The 18258-nt window shown below is 40.4% G+C and overlaps 1 protein-coding gene across 2 annotated transcripts in view; it reads left to right on the forward strand.

The window, feature by feature from the left end:
- Positions 1-18258, forward strand: part of DTD1 (D-aminoacyl-tRNA deacylase 1) — a 226215-nt gene that overhangs the window by 11953 nt on the left and 196004 nt on the right. Inside the window, exon 1 of one of the 2 annotated variants that reach the window (XM_049870017.1) lies at positions 7454-7632. The exons of the other annotated variant lie outside the window; for it this stretch is intronic. Coding sequence (XP_049725974.1) covers positions 7590-7632 — 43 coding nt within the window. The 5' untranslated portion in view covers positions 7454-7589. Of the gene's footprint in view, positions 1-7453; positions 7633-18258 lie in introns of those variants that run through there. 2 annotated transcript variants of the gene reach the window in all.

Below are 18258 nucleotides of genomic sequence, written 5' to 3' on the forward strand. Positions count from 1 at the left end.
AGCATTCCAGGTGGAGTAATAGTAGATGCTGAAGTCCTGAGGTAGGAATAGGTGAATTATTTGAGGAATTTAAAGAAGCCCAGAGTCTGGAACTTAGGGAGATGGGATACAAGACAGAGTTGCATAATAAACATGAGAAGTTTGGATTTTATTCCATTGTGACGAGATTTAACTGCAGAATTTGAAGAGTTTATATTGAAGTTGTCAAGGACTTCATTTTACTTGGATCCACAATCAACACCCGTGGAAACAGAAGTCAAGCAATCAAACGATGTGTTGCATTGGGCAAATCTGCTGCAAAAGACCTCTTTAAAGTGTTAAAAAGCAAAGGTGTCACTTGGAGGACTAAGGTACACCTGACCCAAGCTATGGTGTTTTCAATTGCCTCATATGCATTCCAAAGCTGGACAATGAATAAGGAAGCCTGAAGAAGAACTGATGCCTTTGAATTATGATGTTGGCAAAGAATATTGAATATACCACGGACTGCCAGAAGAATAAACAGATCTGTCTTGGAAGAAGTACATCCTTAGAATTGAAGATGGCAACACTTTGCCTCATGTACTTCGGAAGTGTTATCAGGAGGGACCAATCCCTGGAGAAGGACATGGTACTTGTTAAAGCAGAGGGTCAGTGAAAAAGAGGAAGACCCTCAAAGAGATGGACTGACACAGTGGCTGTAACAGTGTGCTGAAACAGGATGGTGCAGGACTGGGCAGTGTTTCATTCTGTTGCACATATGGTCGCTACAAGTTGGAACTGACTTGATGGCACTTAACAACATCAACAACAACATATTGCAAGAACCCTGGCACACACCTCTTCTAATTTTACACCAAAGGAAAAAGTGTATGCTAGGGTTGTATTATTTCACCACACTTATTCAATCTGTATGCTGAGCAAATAATCTGAGAAGCTGGACTATATGAAGAATAACGGGGCATCGGGACTGGAGGAAGGCTCATTAACAACCTGTGATATGCAGATGACACAACCTTGGTTGCTGAAAGTGAAGAGGACTTGAAGCACTTACTGATGAAGATCAAAGACTGCAGTGTCCTACACCTCAACATAAAACAAAAATTCGCACAACTGGACCAATGAGCAACATTATGATTAACAGAGAAAATGTAGAAGTTGTAAAAAGATTCCGTTTTACCTGGCTCAAAAATCAACACCCATGGAAGCAGCAGTCAAGAAATCAAAGAATGTATTGCACTGGGGAAATCTGCAAAAGATTGCTTTTGTGTTACAATGCAAAGATGTCACTTTGATTACTAAGGTGCACCTGACCCCAAGCCATGGTTTTTTCAGTTGCTTCATATGCATGTGAAAGCTGGACAATGAAAAAGGAATACCGAAGAATTCACACATTTGAATTATAGTGTTGGCGAAGAATATTGACTATACCATGGACTGCCAGAAGAATAAACAAATCTGTCTTGGAGGAAGTACAGCCAGAATGCTCCTTAGAAGCGACTTCGTCTCGCTTACTTCGGAAATACTCTCAGGAGGGACCTGGGCAAGGACATCATGTTTGGTAAGGTAAAGGGTCAGTGAAAGAGAACATCCTCAATGAGATGAATTGATACGGAGTTGCAACAATGGGCGCAAACATACCTACAACTGTGGGGATGGCACTGGACCGGCAGCATTTTGCTCTATGACACATGGGGTCTCTGTGAGTCACAGCCGACTCGCCAGCACTGAACAACAGTGATGTTGCAAAAACATCACCTTAATCTCTGTGTGGGGAATGGGTCACAGGAGGATAAAAATGGAAGTAGGGTATGGTGAAATGAGTTCCTTTATGTAGTCTTTTGCTTTGGTTCTATGAAAAAACAAGAACAAAAACAGCGTGGGAGATTTTTCCTTAGAGACATGAGAAGTTGTTATTGTTGCCTTACTTTGGAGAAGCTTATTACTTTTGCCCAGGGAAGAAGCCAGTGGCTGCTGGCAGAAGATGTTGGTTATTATGCAAATAGGTGGAGTCACTTGTGGTCCAGCCAGGGGATTTGTCGCTTGTCATGCAAATAGTGGCTTGAAAATCTGTCCGTAAAGGATTGAGCTACTTGACTATAGGAGGAGCCAACCCCACACAGACAGTCAGAAGCAAGGAAGGCAGAACGAGAGCCAGCTGAGCGCCTTGCCAGTGGAGCTACAGGTGTCAAGGCTAGAGGCCCAAGAGAAGGGGTGTGCATGGCCAAGAGGGCGTGCACAGTGGAGTGAGAGCTGAGAGAGCTGTCTGCGCTGCAGCGAAGGGGGGAGGGGGGATGTGCTCTTCACTTTCAGGGCAGCTTCCAGGCCTTTCCTGTGTGCTTCTTGATGCTGATCCTGAGTTGTATCCTGTTAACTTCCAAGTTGATCCTGTTACTTCCTGATCACTGATACTTTCCTAAGAAACCATGTAACTGTAAGTACAGTTTGTGAGTTCTCTGAGATGTTGCAGCAAATTACTGAGCCCCACAAAGACAGTAGAAGAGAGCCGAGGGGAGGGAGAAATGATCAATGTCAGAGATGATGGAGTCGTGCAGCTTGGAGAAATTGGAAACCTGGGGCACTTTTGACCTCGGCTGCCTCAGAGGAACCAGCCTTGTGCTGATTCTAATTAATGGAATAATGCGTTTATAGTGAGACCAGTGAGGAAGCTGTGGTAGAAATCCAGGTGAGATATGGTAGTGGGACCTGGACCATGATGGTGCAGAGGTGGACAGAAGACGGCATTTCATGTTATATTTTGGAGAGTGAGATTTATTCACGGGCTAGTTACTCAGGGAGAGTGGAAGAGAGCACTCACTGGTCACTTCTGGCTTGACTATGTGTGGTGGAGCCATTTATTGACACGGGGATAACGCAGGTGATGGGGATGGAGGGTCTGGGGGCTGGGTCTTGAACTCCATTTGAAACCTGTTAGCTTTGTGATGTCTGTGTCTCAGGGAAATGGAGATGTCAAGAGGGCTTTCGGATGCAAGAGTTCAGAGGAGATAGCTGGGGTGGAAATGGAAATTTGGCAGTCAACAGCCTGAAGGTGGAATTCAAATAGGTGAGAATGGAGAGTTAACACTAAAGAGAAAAAACTGATCAAGAATCCGCACATTCAGGAGCTGCGTGGAGGAGGTTGAGCAGGGGTGAAGGAGGGAATTTGAAGCAGGCAGTCATGAAAAGGTTATTAACCATCCCGTAATAGTTGTTTTTCAGAAAAGTCTACTCTTGCTACATTTTTTAAAATAATTTTTATTGTGCTTTAAGTGAAAGTTTACAAATCAAGTCAGTCTTTCACACAAAAACCCATATACACCTTGCTACACACTCCCAATTACTCTCCCCCTAATGAGACAGCCTCCTCTCTCCCTCCACTCTCTCTTTTCGTGTCCTTTTCGCCAGCTTCTAACCCCCTCCACCCTCTCATCTCCTCTCCAGGCAGGAGATGCCAACATAGTCTCAAGTGTCCACCTGATCCAAGAAGCTCACTTCTCACCAGCATCCCTCTCCAACCCATTGTCCAGTCCAATTCATGTCTGAAGAGTTCGCTTCGGGAATGGTTCCTGTCCTGGGCCAAGAGAAGTTCTGGGGGCCATGACCACCAGGGTCCTTCCAGTCTCAGTCAGACCATTAAATCTGGTCTTATGAGAATTTGGGGTCTGCATCCCACTGCTCTCCTGCTCCCTCCCTCCTGTGTTCCCTGTCAGGGCAGTCATCGGTTGTAGCCAGGCACCATCTAGTTCTTCTGGTCTTAGGATGATGTAGTTGCTAGTTCATGTGGCCCTTTCTGCCTCTTGGGCTTGTAATCACCTTATGTCCTTGGTGTTCTTCATTCTCCTTTGATCCAGGTGGGTCGAGACCAATTGATGCATCTTAAATGGCTGCTTGCTTCTTGCTACATTTTTGTTACAGCTTTTGCTACAGCACTTCACTATGACTGGTCCAATCCCCAGGTTTCTTCTCTTCTCCTGGAGGGAGGCTGTGGCTCCGGTGTACTGACTCCGAATTTACCTGCTATATAACCTTCCTGGGGTGGCAGCAGTGAGCATTCGCCAGTTTTGAACCATACTTAAAGACCCAGTCACCAAAAATTAGGCTTTCGCCACCTGCGGACTGCGGGTGCCTCTTCCTGTCACAAGATTGAAGATGCTCCCCTCACTGTTCATGCATATGTATGTCACTCCCTACAAAAGGAGCAAATCTGCCCTGGTTCAGAGAGCTGGCAGCCTTAGGTCATGAGACCCCGCCTTCTCTCAGTTTGCAAACTATGAATAAGCCTTCCTGTTCTTCCAACTCTGCGTCTGGCTGACTTCAATTTGCTAGTCTGGTTGATAAGAACCTATTGGTTGACGGCTTCAAATTCAGGAGAGAAGGGCAATTTGGAGGTCACAAGAGAGCACGCAGTGGAGAGGCGGCCACCGTAAGAGATGCTGCTAGATGCTTTTGCCTCCTGATAGTGATCTTTTCGAGTTAAATAAACATAAAGAAGACCAGTGTTTTGATATATTTTAAAAGCTTTATTTTGAAATGATTTCAAACTTAACAAAAAAAAAATAAGTACCCTTCACCTACATTCCTGGTTATGAGTATTTTCCTTTATTTGCTTTATCATTCTCTTTGTTTTCTCTGTATATATTATTTTCTTCCGAAACATTTGAGAGTGAATTGCACATAGAATGTACCTTTACTGCTAAATACTTCAGTGTGTGTTGTCTGAAAACAAAGACATTCTCTTACATAAAAGTTAGGAAATAGACATTGATTCAATACTATTATAGAATCCAGCAGTTCTCAGAGTGTTCTCTGGGAAGCTTTTTAAGGATCTGGTAGCTCCAAACAATTTTCATCATAATATAAAGACATTTACTTTTTTCATTCCCATTCTTGCTCTAGTATTAATACGTAATGGATTTATTATTGTTATATTAAAATGTATTAATAAATATTTAAAAATTTTTCTTAGTTGTAATTGGTAATACAGTAAATATCTTTTGATATAACCCACATGTTGTGTTGTTGTTGTTAGGTGCTGTCAAGTCGGTTCTGACTCATAGCGACCCTATGCACGACAGAACGAAACACTGCCCGGTCCTGCGCCATTCTTACAATCGTTGTTATACTTGAGCTCATCGTTGCAGCCACTGTGTCAATCCACCTTGTTGAGGGTCTTCCTCTTTTCCACTGACCCTGTACTCTGCCAAGCATGGTGTCCTTCTCCAGAGACTGATCCCTCCTGACAACATGTCCAAAGTATGCAAGATGCAGTCTCGCCATCCCTGCCTCTAAGGAGCATTCTGGGTATACTTCTCAGACAGATTTGTTCGTTCTTTTGGCAGTCCATGGTATATTCAATATTCTTCCCCAACATCACAATTCAAAGGCGTCAACTCTTCTTTGGTCTTCTTTATTCATTGTCCAGCTTTCACATGCATATGATGATTGAAAATACCATGGCTTGGGTCAGGCGCACCTTAGTCTTCAAGGTGACATCTTTGCTCTTCAACACTTTGAAGAGGTCCTTTGCAGCAGATTAGCCCAATGCAGTGCATCTTTTGATTTCTTGACTGCTGCTTCCATGGCTGTTGATTGTGGATCCAAGTAAAATGAAATCCTTGACAACTTCAATCTTTTCTCTGTTTATCATGATGTTGCTCATTGGTCCAGTTGTGAGGATTTTTGTTTTCTCTATGTTGAGGTGCAATCCATACTGAAGGCTGTGGTCTTTGATCTTCATTAGTAAGTGCTTCAAGTCCTCTTCACTTTCAGCAAGCAAGGTTGTGTCATCTGCATAACGCAGGTTGTTAATGAGTCTTCCTTCAATCCTGATGCCCCGTTCTTCATATAGTCCAGCTTCTCCTATTATTTGTTCAGCATACCAGCTTTTCGTATTATTTGTTCAGCATACAGATTAAATAAAATAGGTATGGTGAAAGAATACAACCCTGACGCACACCTTTCCTGACTTTAAACCGATCGGTATCCCCTTGTTCTGTCTGAACAACTGCCTCTCGATCTATGTAAAGTTTCCTCACAAGCACAATTAAGTGTTCTGGAATTCCCATTCTTTGACTATTATTAAAATTCACGTACCAACCACTAGGGCCAAAGATGAAGAAATAGAAGATTTTTATCAGCTGCTTCAGTCTGAAGTTGATTCAACATGCAATCAAGATGCATTGATAATTAGTGGTGATTGGAATGCAAAAGTTGGAAACAAAGAAGAAGGATCAGTAGTTGGAAATATGGCCTTGGTGATAGAAACAATGCCGGAGATCGAATGATAGAATTTTGCAAGACCAACAACTTCTTCATTGCAAATACCTTCTTTCACCAACATAAACGGCGACTATACACATAACCCACACAAGGAAAAGCTATTTGGCATGCTCAATTATTTTTTTTTTAAATGTAAAAGGGCCCTAAAATAAAAATGTTTGAGATATGCTGATTTAATGTAAAGAATATATTCAAATTTTACCAATTATCCCAATAATGAACTTTAAATCCCCCCAAAAACCAAACCCATTGCTTTGCGAGTCAATTCTGACTCAGAGTGACCCTATGGCATATATATATATAATTTATTTTTATTTTGCTTTTATTCTGGCAAGGATACAACCCAGATGCGGGTTATTGCGTCACATTTCGTTTTTCTGTTTTTAAAAAGTCTCCTTTAATGTGGAATAGTTGCTCTGACTTTCTTTGCCTTGATGTTTTGAAGAATCCTGGCTAGTTATTTTGTAGAATGTTCCTCAGTTTATGTTTGGGTGGTTCAGTGGCAGAATTCTTGCCTTACTTGAGGTGACCCAGTTGGATTCCTGGCCAGTGCACCTCATGAGCCGCCCCTCTGTCAGTCTGTGGAGGCTTGTGTGTTACTATGCTTAGCTTCCAGACTAAGAAGAGTCCAAGAAGAAAAGAAAGGCCTGCTGATCTACTTCTGAAAGTCAGCCAGTGAAAACTTTGTGGATCTTAATGGTTGGATTCACAGTGGACCACGGGGATTGCCCAGGACTGGCAGCGTTTCCATCTGTTGTGCATTGGGCCCCCATTAAACACAAGCTAACAAGAACATTTCTTCATGATTAGATTCCGAGTATGTGTTTTTGACAGAAATGCTGAAACACTCACACTGTATCTTTCTCAGTGGAACATTAGGAGGTACATAAGTCCGATTGTCTCATTACTGGCGATGTTAACCTTGACCTTGACTTTGATTAAGGTTATCTAGCATTCAATATTCAAACATAGTAGTTTGTAGTCCTTTCTGGCGAAACGGTGGTCCTTGCTCTCCATTTCCATTCTTTCTCCACATCCACCAACGATATTAGAGGACTTCAAGGGGGAAAGCACACTGTGACCGAATGATTCCTCTCAGGGATGATAGTTTCCCAGGTTGCTTAGCGGGGGCCCAGGGCGGAGCCTATCCGTGGGCGGTGGGTCGCCTCTGGGTGGGCGTGGCCGACGCGGGGCGGGGCACCGCCCACCTGGGTCAGACCGGTCGGCTGCCGCACTTCGGAGTGTCACCTTCAGAGGGCGCCGGCCGCAGAGCCTCTCGGCATCGCGAGGCCCGAGCGTACGCGGCGCCGCCCAGCCGCCGAGCCGCCGTCATGAAGGCCGTGGTGCAGCGCGTCACCCGGGCCAGCGTCACAGGTCAGTCGGGCGGGGCCGGGGCCCGGAGGAGCGGTCCGCGACCCTGTGCCGGGCCGCCCCCGCGCCCCGCGGGGTCCCCGAGGCCGCTCGGCCGCCGCTGCCCAGCGCGAGTCGCCGCAGCCGCTAGGCCAGCCGCTAGGCCGAGCGCTCCGTCCCCGTGGCGGGGGTCCCGCCGTCCCTGCTCTAAGGCTTTCCCCTCGGGGCTGGTGTTCCCCGGCTTGTGCGGGTGGCGAGCCTGCGAGGCTACGCGCGGCCCGACCCTCAGCGGGATGCTGCGCGAACAGCGTTTCGGGAGCACTTCCGGAGCAGGGGCTCCCCCTCCACCGTTCCCGCTCACAGCTTTCATTTTTATGTCATTTTTAAATAACGCAGTTTTTGTGGAGCTGGACTCCCGATGAAATGTACAGATCTGAAGAGGTGGATGAGGTGACAGTGGGTGCAGCCACAGGGCCAGCGCCCAACGGGACACAGGACGCGCCTGCCCACGCCGTCTGCCTCCTTCACTCGCCGAGCCCCGCGCTGCCGGGGTCAGAACCTACAGAATTCCAGAGGAAATACCTCTTTTTTCCCTCGTTTCTTGTGGACCGAGCCACCCAGCCGTTAGTCATGACTCGGTCACTGTAGCCTGGTTTGAACGTTTGTTCAGAGGTTCCAAATGATAATTGCAGAGAAGGGAGCCGTTTTAAAACTCAAATCATGATATTAAATACAGCAAATAAAAAAATATATGGTTTTCTAGTCTTTTCTATTCTTATTGGTAAAATTACATCGTTTCAGTTTAAGTATTTTTTCTTTCCATCTAATCTACACCAAATACGGGTTCTTGTATCCACAAGAGTATAACTCTCAAAACAAAAAACCCTAAAGAAATAACAAAACCCACACAAACCGTATGCTTAGATCTAAGATTCTGCTTTCAACCCTGACTGATGATTTCTAAGCCCTTCTGGCAACTTTGGTTTTGGGTATGGCCTTGGTCTAAAAGAGAATAGGTAGCACTGTGAGTTATGAGATTGTTAAACAAGGGTTTTATAGCTGAATTTCAGTCAATATTTAAGTTCACTAAAAGTGGGAAAGTTAATAGGTGACAAGAATTTTTGCTTTTTGAGCAGAATCTTCCAGCCTGCTGTGTGAGAGTTGATTTTGTCTTTTCCGCAGTTATCTTCTCCTGAATTCACCGTTCTGCGTATGTGGAATATTGAAAACGCGTATTCTGTGAGATTTGTGGAATGCAGTTAGAGTTATTTTAGTTTACTATGCAAATTATATGCCTTTAATTAACAGGAACAACGAGGACAACAAAACCAAACCCTGTGCGTTAAAAAAGATAAGGGTGTTACTTGAGGGCAGGTGTTCATGGTTTGTGACTTCTAGTCTGGAGAACCACGCAGTTCTAAGTTGTTGGAAGGACCTTCAGTTTATCCAGGCCTTCTAGTTGAATTGTAATGAAAGGGATTTTCTGATTCTTTTAAAATGTGCCAGACCCTACTGAAATGTGGCAGTGTTTGAATGACATTTTATTTCGGGGATTCTAAAATACCACTTTCTGTTTTATGGTTGTAAACTCTGGTGGTGTAGCGGTTAAGTGCTGCGGCTGCTAACCAAAACGTCGGCAGTTTGAATACAGTAGGAGCCCCTTGGAAACCCTATGGGGGCAGTCCTACTCTGTCGGATAGGGTCGCTATGAGTCGGAATCGAGTCGATGGCAGTGGGTTTGGTTTTTTGGTTTATGGTGAGGATAGAGTAGAATGTTAGTAGGAGTCACATCTCATTATGTGATAGATTCGATTTATAATATTTATTGGATCTATTTGATGCCTTAACATGGTGATTGTGATAATCTAATTAAAAAAACTTTATTATGGAAAGTTTTAAACATATTCAGATGTAGAAAATCTTTAGTGTCAGTCACCACAGTGTTATTTATTGAAGTGAAACTTTGAAACAAGCTATGTATCCAACAACATGAGATGGTTAATCCACTGGTTAGAATACAACTCTTCATGAGATGGGATGCAGCTATTAAAAAGTGTCTAGGAAAAGCTGATGATACAGAAAGATCCCTATCAAGAGAAGAGATAAGATAAAGTTAGATACAATATTATTACAGTGGTTGAAAAGAAATGTAAAATAAAATCTGCAAATGGAGAAAATATAAAGAGGAAATCATTAAAATGCTTATCTATGGGTATTCTTTTTTCTTGTATTTTCTGAGTTTTCTATAGTGTGCATACATTAATGGTGGGCATAGCTGAATAACTTATTTTTTAAGCTTTTAAAACATACTTTGGGAGGAAAATTTAGAAAGCGTATTGACATGTAAGGAAATGCGGATTTATTTAAAAACAAATAAAGCCAAAGGTTTTTCCTAAAGCAGTGCAGACAAGCACACACACTGCAGTTATTTACTGCTTATGTCAGGATAAGTTATTTCTATTTCAGCTTTTGAATTAGTGACTTAATGGATGGTAAGTCATTCATAGTTTGTTAAGAAAAAAGCAACACAAAGGAAAACATTAAAAACTAATTTAAGCATAAAACTGGAGAAATTAGGCTTTACTGATATGTGTGTATATGTGTGTGTATATATATATATATATATATGTATTTATGTATGGAAACCTTGGTGGTGTATTGGTTAAGTGCTACAGCTGCTAACCAAAAGGCCAGCAGTTTGAATCCACCAGGTGCTCTTTGGAAACTCTATGGGGCAGTTCTACTCTGTCCTATAGGGTCGCGATGAGTCGGAATTGACTCGACGGCAGCGGGTTATATATATATGTGTGTATATGTATATTTACTGTGCGTTAGGTGGAAGTTTACAGAGCAAATTAGATTCCCATATGATAGTTTGTACATAAAGCGTTTCATGGTCTTGGCTTCATTCCCTACTGTATGCCAGCGCTTTCTCCATTTCTGCCCTGGTTTCCCTTTTCTTTCGTCCTGATTTTGTACTCCTTTCTGCGGTCTCATCTTTGCTTTTGGGCAAATATTGCCCTTTTTATCTTGTATAATTGATTGTTCTAAGGAGCACGTTCCTCTTGGGTATTACTGTTTATTTTATGGGCTTGTCTATTGTTTGGCTGTAAGGCGGTCTCTGGGAATGGCTTCAGTTCCAGCTCAGAAGGGTGTGTTAGGGCCATAGTCTTGAGATGGTATCTCACTGTAGTTTTGATTTGCATTTCTCTAAGTTGGGAATGGCTAATGATCCAGAGCATTTCCGCCTGTGTCTGTTAGCCACCTGAATGCTTTTGGTGAAGTGTCTGTTCAGATCCTTTGCCAATTTTTTTTTTAAATTTTATTGTGCTTTAAGTGAAAGTTAACAAATCATAGAAAAATTTATAAACACCTTGCCGTATGCTCCAAATTGCTCTCCCCTAATGAGACAGCACACTCCTTCCCTCCACTCTCTCTTTTTGTGTCCGTTCCACCAGCTTCTGACCCCCCTCTATCCTCTCATCTCCCCTTCAGGCAGGAGATGCCAACATAGTCTCATGTGTGTACTTGATCCAAGAAGCTCATTCTTCACCAGCATCATTGTCTGTCCCATAGTCCAGTCCAATCCCTGTCTGAAGAGTTGGCTTTGGGTATAGTTCCTGTCTTGGGCTAACAGAAGGTCTGGGGACCATGACCTCTGGGTCCTGCTAGTCAGTCAGACCATTAAGTCCGGTCTTTTTACGACAATTAATTTGGGGTCTGCATCCCACTGCTCTCCTGCTCCCTCAGGGGTTCTCTGTTGTGTTCCCTGTCAGGACAGTCAGTAGTTGTAGACAGGCACCATCTCGTTCTTCTGGTCTCAGGGTAATGTAGTCTCTGGTTTATGTGGCCCTTTTGCCTCTTGGGCTCATAATTACCTTGTGTCCTTGGTGTTCTTCTTTCTCCTTTGTCCCAGGTGGGTTGAGACCAATTGGTACATCTTAGATGGCCTCTTGCTAGTGTTTAAGACCCCAGACGCCACTCTCCAAAGTGGGATGCAGAATGTTTTCTTAATAGGTTTTTTTATGCCAGTTGACTTAGATGTCCCCTGAAACCGTGGTCCCCAAGCCCCTGCCCCTGCTATGCTGGCCTTGGAAGCATTCAGCTTATTCAGGAAACTGCTTTGCTTTTGGTTTAGTCCAGTTGTGCTGATCTCCCCTGTATTGTCTTTCCCTTCACCTGGAATAGTTCTTATCTGCTATCTAATTAGTGAAAACCCCTCTCCCTCCCTTTCCCCCGCATAACCATCAAAGAATATTCTCTGTTTAAACTATTTCTTGAGTTCTTATAATAGTAGTCTTATATAATATTTGTCCTTTTGCATCTAATTTCACTGAACATAATACCTTCCAGATTCCTCTGTCTTATGAAATGTTTCTCAGATTCATCATTGTTCTTTATCGATGTGTAATATTCCATTGTGTGAATATACCATAATTTATTTATCCTTTCATCTGTTGATGGGTACCTTGGTTGCTCCCATCTTTTTGCTATTGTAAACAGTGCCGCAGTGAACATGGGTGTGCATGTATCTGTTCGTGTAAAGGCTCTTATTTCTCTAGACTATATTCCAAGAAGTGGGATTGCAGGATCATATGCTGGTTCTATTTCTAGTTTTTTAAGGAAGTGCCAAATCAATTTCCAAAGTGGTTGTACCATTTTATATTCCCACCAGCAGCATGTAAGTGTTGCAGTCTCTCCACAGCCTCTCCAGCATTTATTATTTTATGGTTTTTGGATTAATGTCAGCCTTGTTGGAATGAAATGGAATCTCATTGTAGTTTTGATCTGCATTTCTCTAATGGCTAATGATCGTGAGCATTTCCTCATGTATCTGTTAGCTACCTGAATGTCTTCTTTAATCTGTTCATATCCTTTGCCCATTTTTTAATTGGGTTGTCTTTTTGTTGTTGAGTGTTTGCAGTATCATGTAGATTTTAGAGATCAGATGCTGATCAGAAATGTCATAGCTAAAAACTTTTTCCCAATCCGTAGGTAATTTTTTTACTCTTTTGGTGAAGCCGTTGGATGAGCGTGGGCGTTTGAATTTTAGAAGCTCCCAGTTATCCGGTTTCTCTTCTGCATTGTTAGTAGTGTTTTGTATGCTGTTTATGTCATGCATTAGGGCTCCTAGCGTTGTCCTATTTTTTCTTCCATAATCTTTATCATTTTAGATTTTATATTTAGGTCTTTGATCCATTTTGGGGTAGTTTTTGTGCATGGAGTGAGGTATGGGTCTTGTTTCATTTTTTTGCAGATGGATATCCAGTTATGCCAGCACCATTTGTTAAGGAGACTGTCTTTTCCCCATTTAACTGTTTTGGGGCCTTTGTCAAACATCACCTGCTCATATGTGGATGGATTTATGTCTGGATTCTCAATTCTGTTCCATTGATCTATGTATCTTTTGTGTACCAGTACCAGGCTGTTTTGAGTACTGTGGCTGTATAATAAGTTCTAAAATCAGGTAGAGTGAGGCCTCCCACTTTGTTGTTGTTTTTCAGTAATGCTTTACTTATCCAGGGCTTATTTCCCTTCCATATGAAGTTGGTGATTTGTTTCTCCGTCTCGTTAAAAAATGTCATTGGAATTTGGTTCGGAATTGTGTTGTATCCATAGGTGGCTTTTGGTAGAATAGACATTTTTACAATGTTAAGTTTTTCTGTTCATGAACAAGATATGTTTTTCCACTTACGTAGGTCTCTTTTGGTTTCTTGCAGTAGCTTCCTGTAGTTTTCTGTGTATAGGTCTTTTACATATCTGGTAAGATTCATTCCTAAGTATTTTGTCTTCTTGGGGTTACTGTCAACGGTATTGATTTGGTGATTTCCTCTTGGATTTTCTTTTTGTTGGTGTAGAGGAATGCAAATCTTGTATCCTGATACTCCGCTGAGCTATTCTATTAGTTTCAGTAGTTTTCCTGAGGATTCTTTAGGGTTTTCTGTGTATAAGATCATGTCATCTGCAAATAGAGATACTTTTACTTCCTTACCAATCTGGATGCCCTTTATTTCTTTATCTAGCCTAATTGCTCTGGCTAGGGCCTCCAGCACAATGTTGAATAAGAGTGGTGATAAAGGGCGTCCTTGTCTGGTTCCTGATCTCAAGGGGAATGCTTTCAGACTCTGTCCATTTGCATGATGTTGGCTGTTGGCTTTGTATAAATGCCTTTTATTATGCTGAAGAATTTTCTGTCTATTCCTATTTTGCTGAGGGTTTTTATTATGAATGAGTGTTGAACTTTGTCAAATGCCTTTTCTGCTTTAATTGATAAAATCATGTAGTTGTTTTGTTTTATTTATATGATGGATTACATTAATTGTTTTTCTAATGTCGAACCATCCCTGCATACCTGATATGAATCCCACTTGGTCATGGTGAATTATTTTTTTGATACGTTGTTGAATTCTGTTGGCTAGAATTTTGTTGAGGATTTTTGCATCTAAGTTCATAAGGGATAAAAACCCCCAAGGGATATAGGTCTGTAATTTTCTTTTTTTTGTGATGTCTTTACCTGGTTTTGGTATCAGGGATATGCTAGCTTCATAGAATGAGTTTGGGAGTATTCTGCCCTTTTCTGTGTTCTGAAATACCTTTAGTAGTAGTGGTGTTAACTTTTCTCTGAAAGTTTGGTAGAACTCTGCAGTGAAGCCATCCGGCCCAGGGCTTTTTTTTTTTGTTGGGAGTTTTTTGATTACCTTTTCTATCTCTTCTTTTGTTAAGGGTCTATTTAGTTGATGTACCTCTGTTTGTGTTAGTTTAGTTAGGTAGTGTGTTTCTAGGAATTCATCCATTTCTCCTAGGTTTTCAAATTTGTTAGGGTACAATTTTTCATAGTAATCTGATATGATTCTTTTAATTTCAGTTGGGTCTGTTGTGATATTGCCCATCTCATTTCTTATTTGGGTTATTTGCTTCCTCTCCTGTTTTTCTTTTGTCAGTTTGGCCCATGGTTTATCAATTTTGTTAATTTTTTTCAAAGAACCAGCTTTTGATCTTGTTAACTCTTTCAGTTGTTTTTCTGTTTTGTGTTTCATTTAGTTCTGCTCTAATTTTTATTATTTCCTTTCTTCTAGTGCCTGAAGGTTTCTTTTGTTGCATTCTTTCTATTCAAGTTGTAGGGATAATTCTTTGATTTTGGCCCTTTCTTCTTTTTGTATGTATGCATTTATTGATATAAATTGATCTCTGAGCACTGATTTCACTGTGTCCCAAAGGTTCTGATAGGAAGTGTTTCCATTCTCATTGGATTCAATGAATTTCTTTATTCCATCCTTAATGTCTTCTATAATCTAGTCTTTTTTGAGGAGGGTATTGTTTAGTTTCCAAGTGTTTGATTTCTTTTCCCTGCTTTTTCTGTTATTGATTTCTACTTCTATAGCCTTATGGTCAGAGAAATGCTTTGTAACATTTCAGTGTTTTGGATTCTGGTAAGGCTTGCTTTATGACCTAATATGTGGTCTATTCTAGAGAATGTTCCATGTGAACTAGAAAAGAAAGTGTAGTTGGCTGCTTTTGGGTAGAGTGTTCTGTATATGTTTGTAAGTTTGAGTTGGTTGATTGTGGCATTTAGATCTTCCGTACCTTTATTGAGCTTCTTTCTGGATGTCCTGTCCTTCACTGAAAGTGGTGTGTTGAAGTCTCTTATACAATTATGAAGCTGTCTATCTCACTTTTCAATGCTGTTAGAGTTTGTTTTATGTATCTTGCAGCCCTGTCATTGGATGCATAAATATTTAATATGGTTATATCCTCCTGGTATGTTGTCCCTTTAATCATTATATATTGTCCTTCCTTATCCTTTTTGGTAGATTTATCTTTTAAAGTTTATTTTGTCAGAAAAATTTTCTTTTCTAGTATTGCCACTCCTGCTCTTTTTTGGTTGTTGTTTGCTTGATATATTTTTTTCCATCCTTTGAATTTTAGTTTGTGTCTCTGTCTCTTTATCCATGCTTTTAGTCCATTAACATTCAGTGTAATTATTGATATGTATGAGTTTAGTGCTGTCATTTTGTTCTCTTTTTTTGTGTGTTTTTTTTGACAGTTTGTATTTCCCACTTAGTTTTTTATGTGGTGTAGTTTTTATATTGTCTTTTCTTCTTCTTTGTAGTTGCTGATTTTGTTTCTGCTGAGTCTCCATTTTTTTCTCATATTTTATTTTGATGAGTAGGATAGTTAGTCTCCTTTGTGGTTACCTTCCTTTGCCATTTTTTAAATTGGATTATTTTCGTTGTTGAGGTGTTGCAGTATCTTATAGATTTTAGAGATTAAATCCTTGTTGGATATCTTCTAGCCAAAAATCTTTTCCCAGTCTGTAGGTTCTTTTTTTACTTTTCTGAAGAAGTCTTTTGTTGAACATAAGTGTTTAATTTTTAGGAAGTCCCATTTATCTAGTTCATCTTCTATATTTGGTATTCTATTTATGCCATGTGTTATGGTCCCTAGCATTGTACTTATTTTTTTCTCCATTTTTATAGTTTTAGGTTTTATATTTAGGTCTTCGATCCATTTTCATTTAGTTTTTTGTATGGTGTGAGGTGTGGGTCCTGTTTCATTTTTGTACCGATAGATATCCAGTTTTGTCAGTATTAAAAGGTGTTTAGGAAAAGTTGATGACATAGAAAGATTCCTATTTAGAGAAAAGATAGGAAAGTTAGATTCAATATCATTATAGTGGTTGAAAAGAAATGTAAAATGGGGAAGAGACTGTCTCTTCCCCATTTAATAGGCTTTTGTTGAAGATCAGCTTTCTGTATGTGGATTGATTCACATCTGGATTCTCAGTTCTGTTTCATTGGTCTTTGTGTCTGTCCCTGCACCAGTACCAGGCTGTTTTGACTGCTGTGGCTGTCCAGTAGATTTTGAGATCAGGTAATGTGAGGCCTCTCCTTTGTTCTTCTTTACTATTCGGTGCCTCTTTCCCTTCTATATAAAGCTAGTGATTAGTTTTTCTATCTTGTCGAAGAATATTTTTGGGATTTGGATAAGGATTGCATTATATCTATATACTGCTTTATATTGACATTTTCACAACATTAAGTCTTCCTATCCAAGAGCATGGTAGGTTTTTCTAGGTACGTAGGTCTCTCTTGTTTTCTTGCAGTAGTGTTTTGTAGTTTTCTTTGTATAAGTCTTTTATGTCTGTGGTTAGATTTATTCCTAAGTATTTTATCTTTGGGAGGGCTTCGTAAATGGTATTGCTTTCCTGATTTCATTTCAAAGTTCTCTTTGTTGATGTAGAAGAATTCTATGATTTTTTATGTTAATCGTGTATTCTGCAACTTTGCTGAACCCTTCTATTAGTTTCAGTAGCTTTCTTGTGGAAGCTTTAGGATTTTTTATGCATAGGAACATATTATCTGCAAATAGGGGTGGTTTTACTTCTTCCTTACCAATTTGGATGCCCTTTATTTCGTTTCTTGCCTTACTGGTCTTGCTAGGACTTCCAGTACAATGTTGAATAAGAGTGGTGATAAAGGGCATCCTTGTATAGTTCCTGTTCTCAGGGGAAGTGCTTTCAGTCTCTCTCCGTTGAGGATAAGTTGGCTGTTGGTTTTGTATATATTCCCTTTATTATATTGAGGAATTTCCCTTATATACCTATCTTGCTGAGAGTTTTTACCAGAAATGGGTGTTGGATTTACAGAGACTTTTTCTGTGTTGATTGACATGATCATGTAATTCTTTTCCTTTGCTTTATTTATATGGTGGATTATGTTGCTTAATTTTCTAATATTGAACCATTCTTGCATGCCTTGTATGAATCCCAGTTGGTCGTGGTGTATTATTTTTTTGATGTGGTGTTGAATTCTATTGGCTAGAATTTTGTTCAGATTTTTGTGTCTATATTCATGAAGGATATTGGTCTGTACTTTTCTTTTTTATTGATGTTTTTGCCTGGCTTTGATAACAGGGTTATGGTGGCTTTATAGAATGAATTTGGGAGTATTCTTTCCTTTTCTTTGTTCTGGAATAGTTTGAGTAGAATTGGTGCCAACTCTTCTCTGAATGTTTGGTAGAATTCTCCAGTGAAGCTGTCTGTGCCGGGACTGTTTTATGGGGGAGGTTTTTTTTTTTTTTTTTTAATGATCACTTCAATTTCGAATTTTGTTATGAGTCTGTTCAAATTTTCTACCTCAGTTTTTGTTAGTACAGGTAGGTAGTATGTTTCTAGAAATTTGTCCATTTCCTCTAGGTTTTCAAATTTGTTGGAATACAGTTTTTTGAAGTATTCTGTTATGCTCCTTTTTATTTGGTTGATTCTGTCATAATGTCACCCATCTCATTTCTTATTTGGGTTATTTGCATCTTTTCCTGTTTTTCTTTTGTCAGTTTGGCCAGTGATTTATCAATTTTATTGATCCTTTCAAAGAATCAGCTTTCGGTCTTGTTGATTCTTGTTTTTCTGTTCTCTTTTTCATTTACTTCTGCTCTAATTTTTATTATTTTGTATTTTCTGGTGACTGTGGGCTTCTTCTGTTGATCTTCTCCTAATTATTTGAGTTGTAGGGTTAGCATCTTGATTTTTGTATTCTCTTCTTTTTTGATGGGTGCATTTATTGCTATCATTTGACCTCTGAGTACTGCTTTTGCTTTGTCCCAAAGGTTTTGGTATGTTTTGTTTTCTTTCTTGTTTGATGCTAGGTATTT

Source organism: Elephas maximus, chromosome 25 (assembly GCF_024166365.1).
Source record: "Elephas maximus indicus isolate mEleMax1 chromosome 25, mEleMax1 primary haplotype, whole genome shotgun sequence".
Classification (NCBI taxonomy): Eukaryota; Metazoa; Chordata; class Mammalia; order Proboscidea; family Elephantidae; genus Elephas; species Elephas maximus.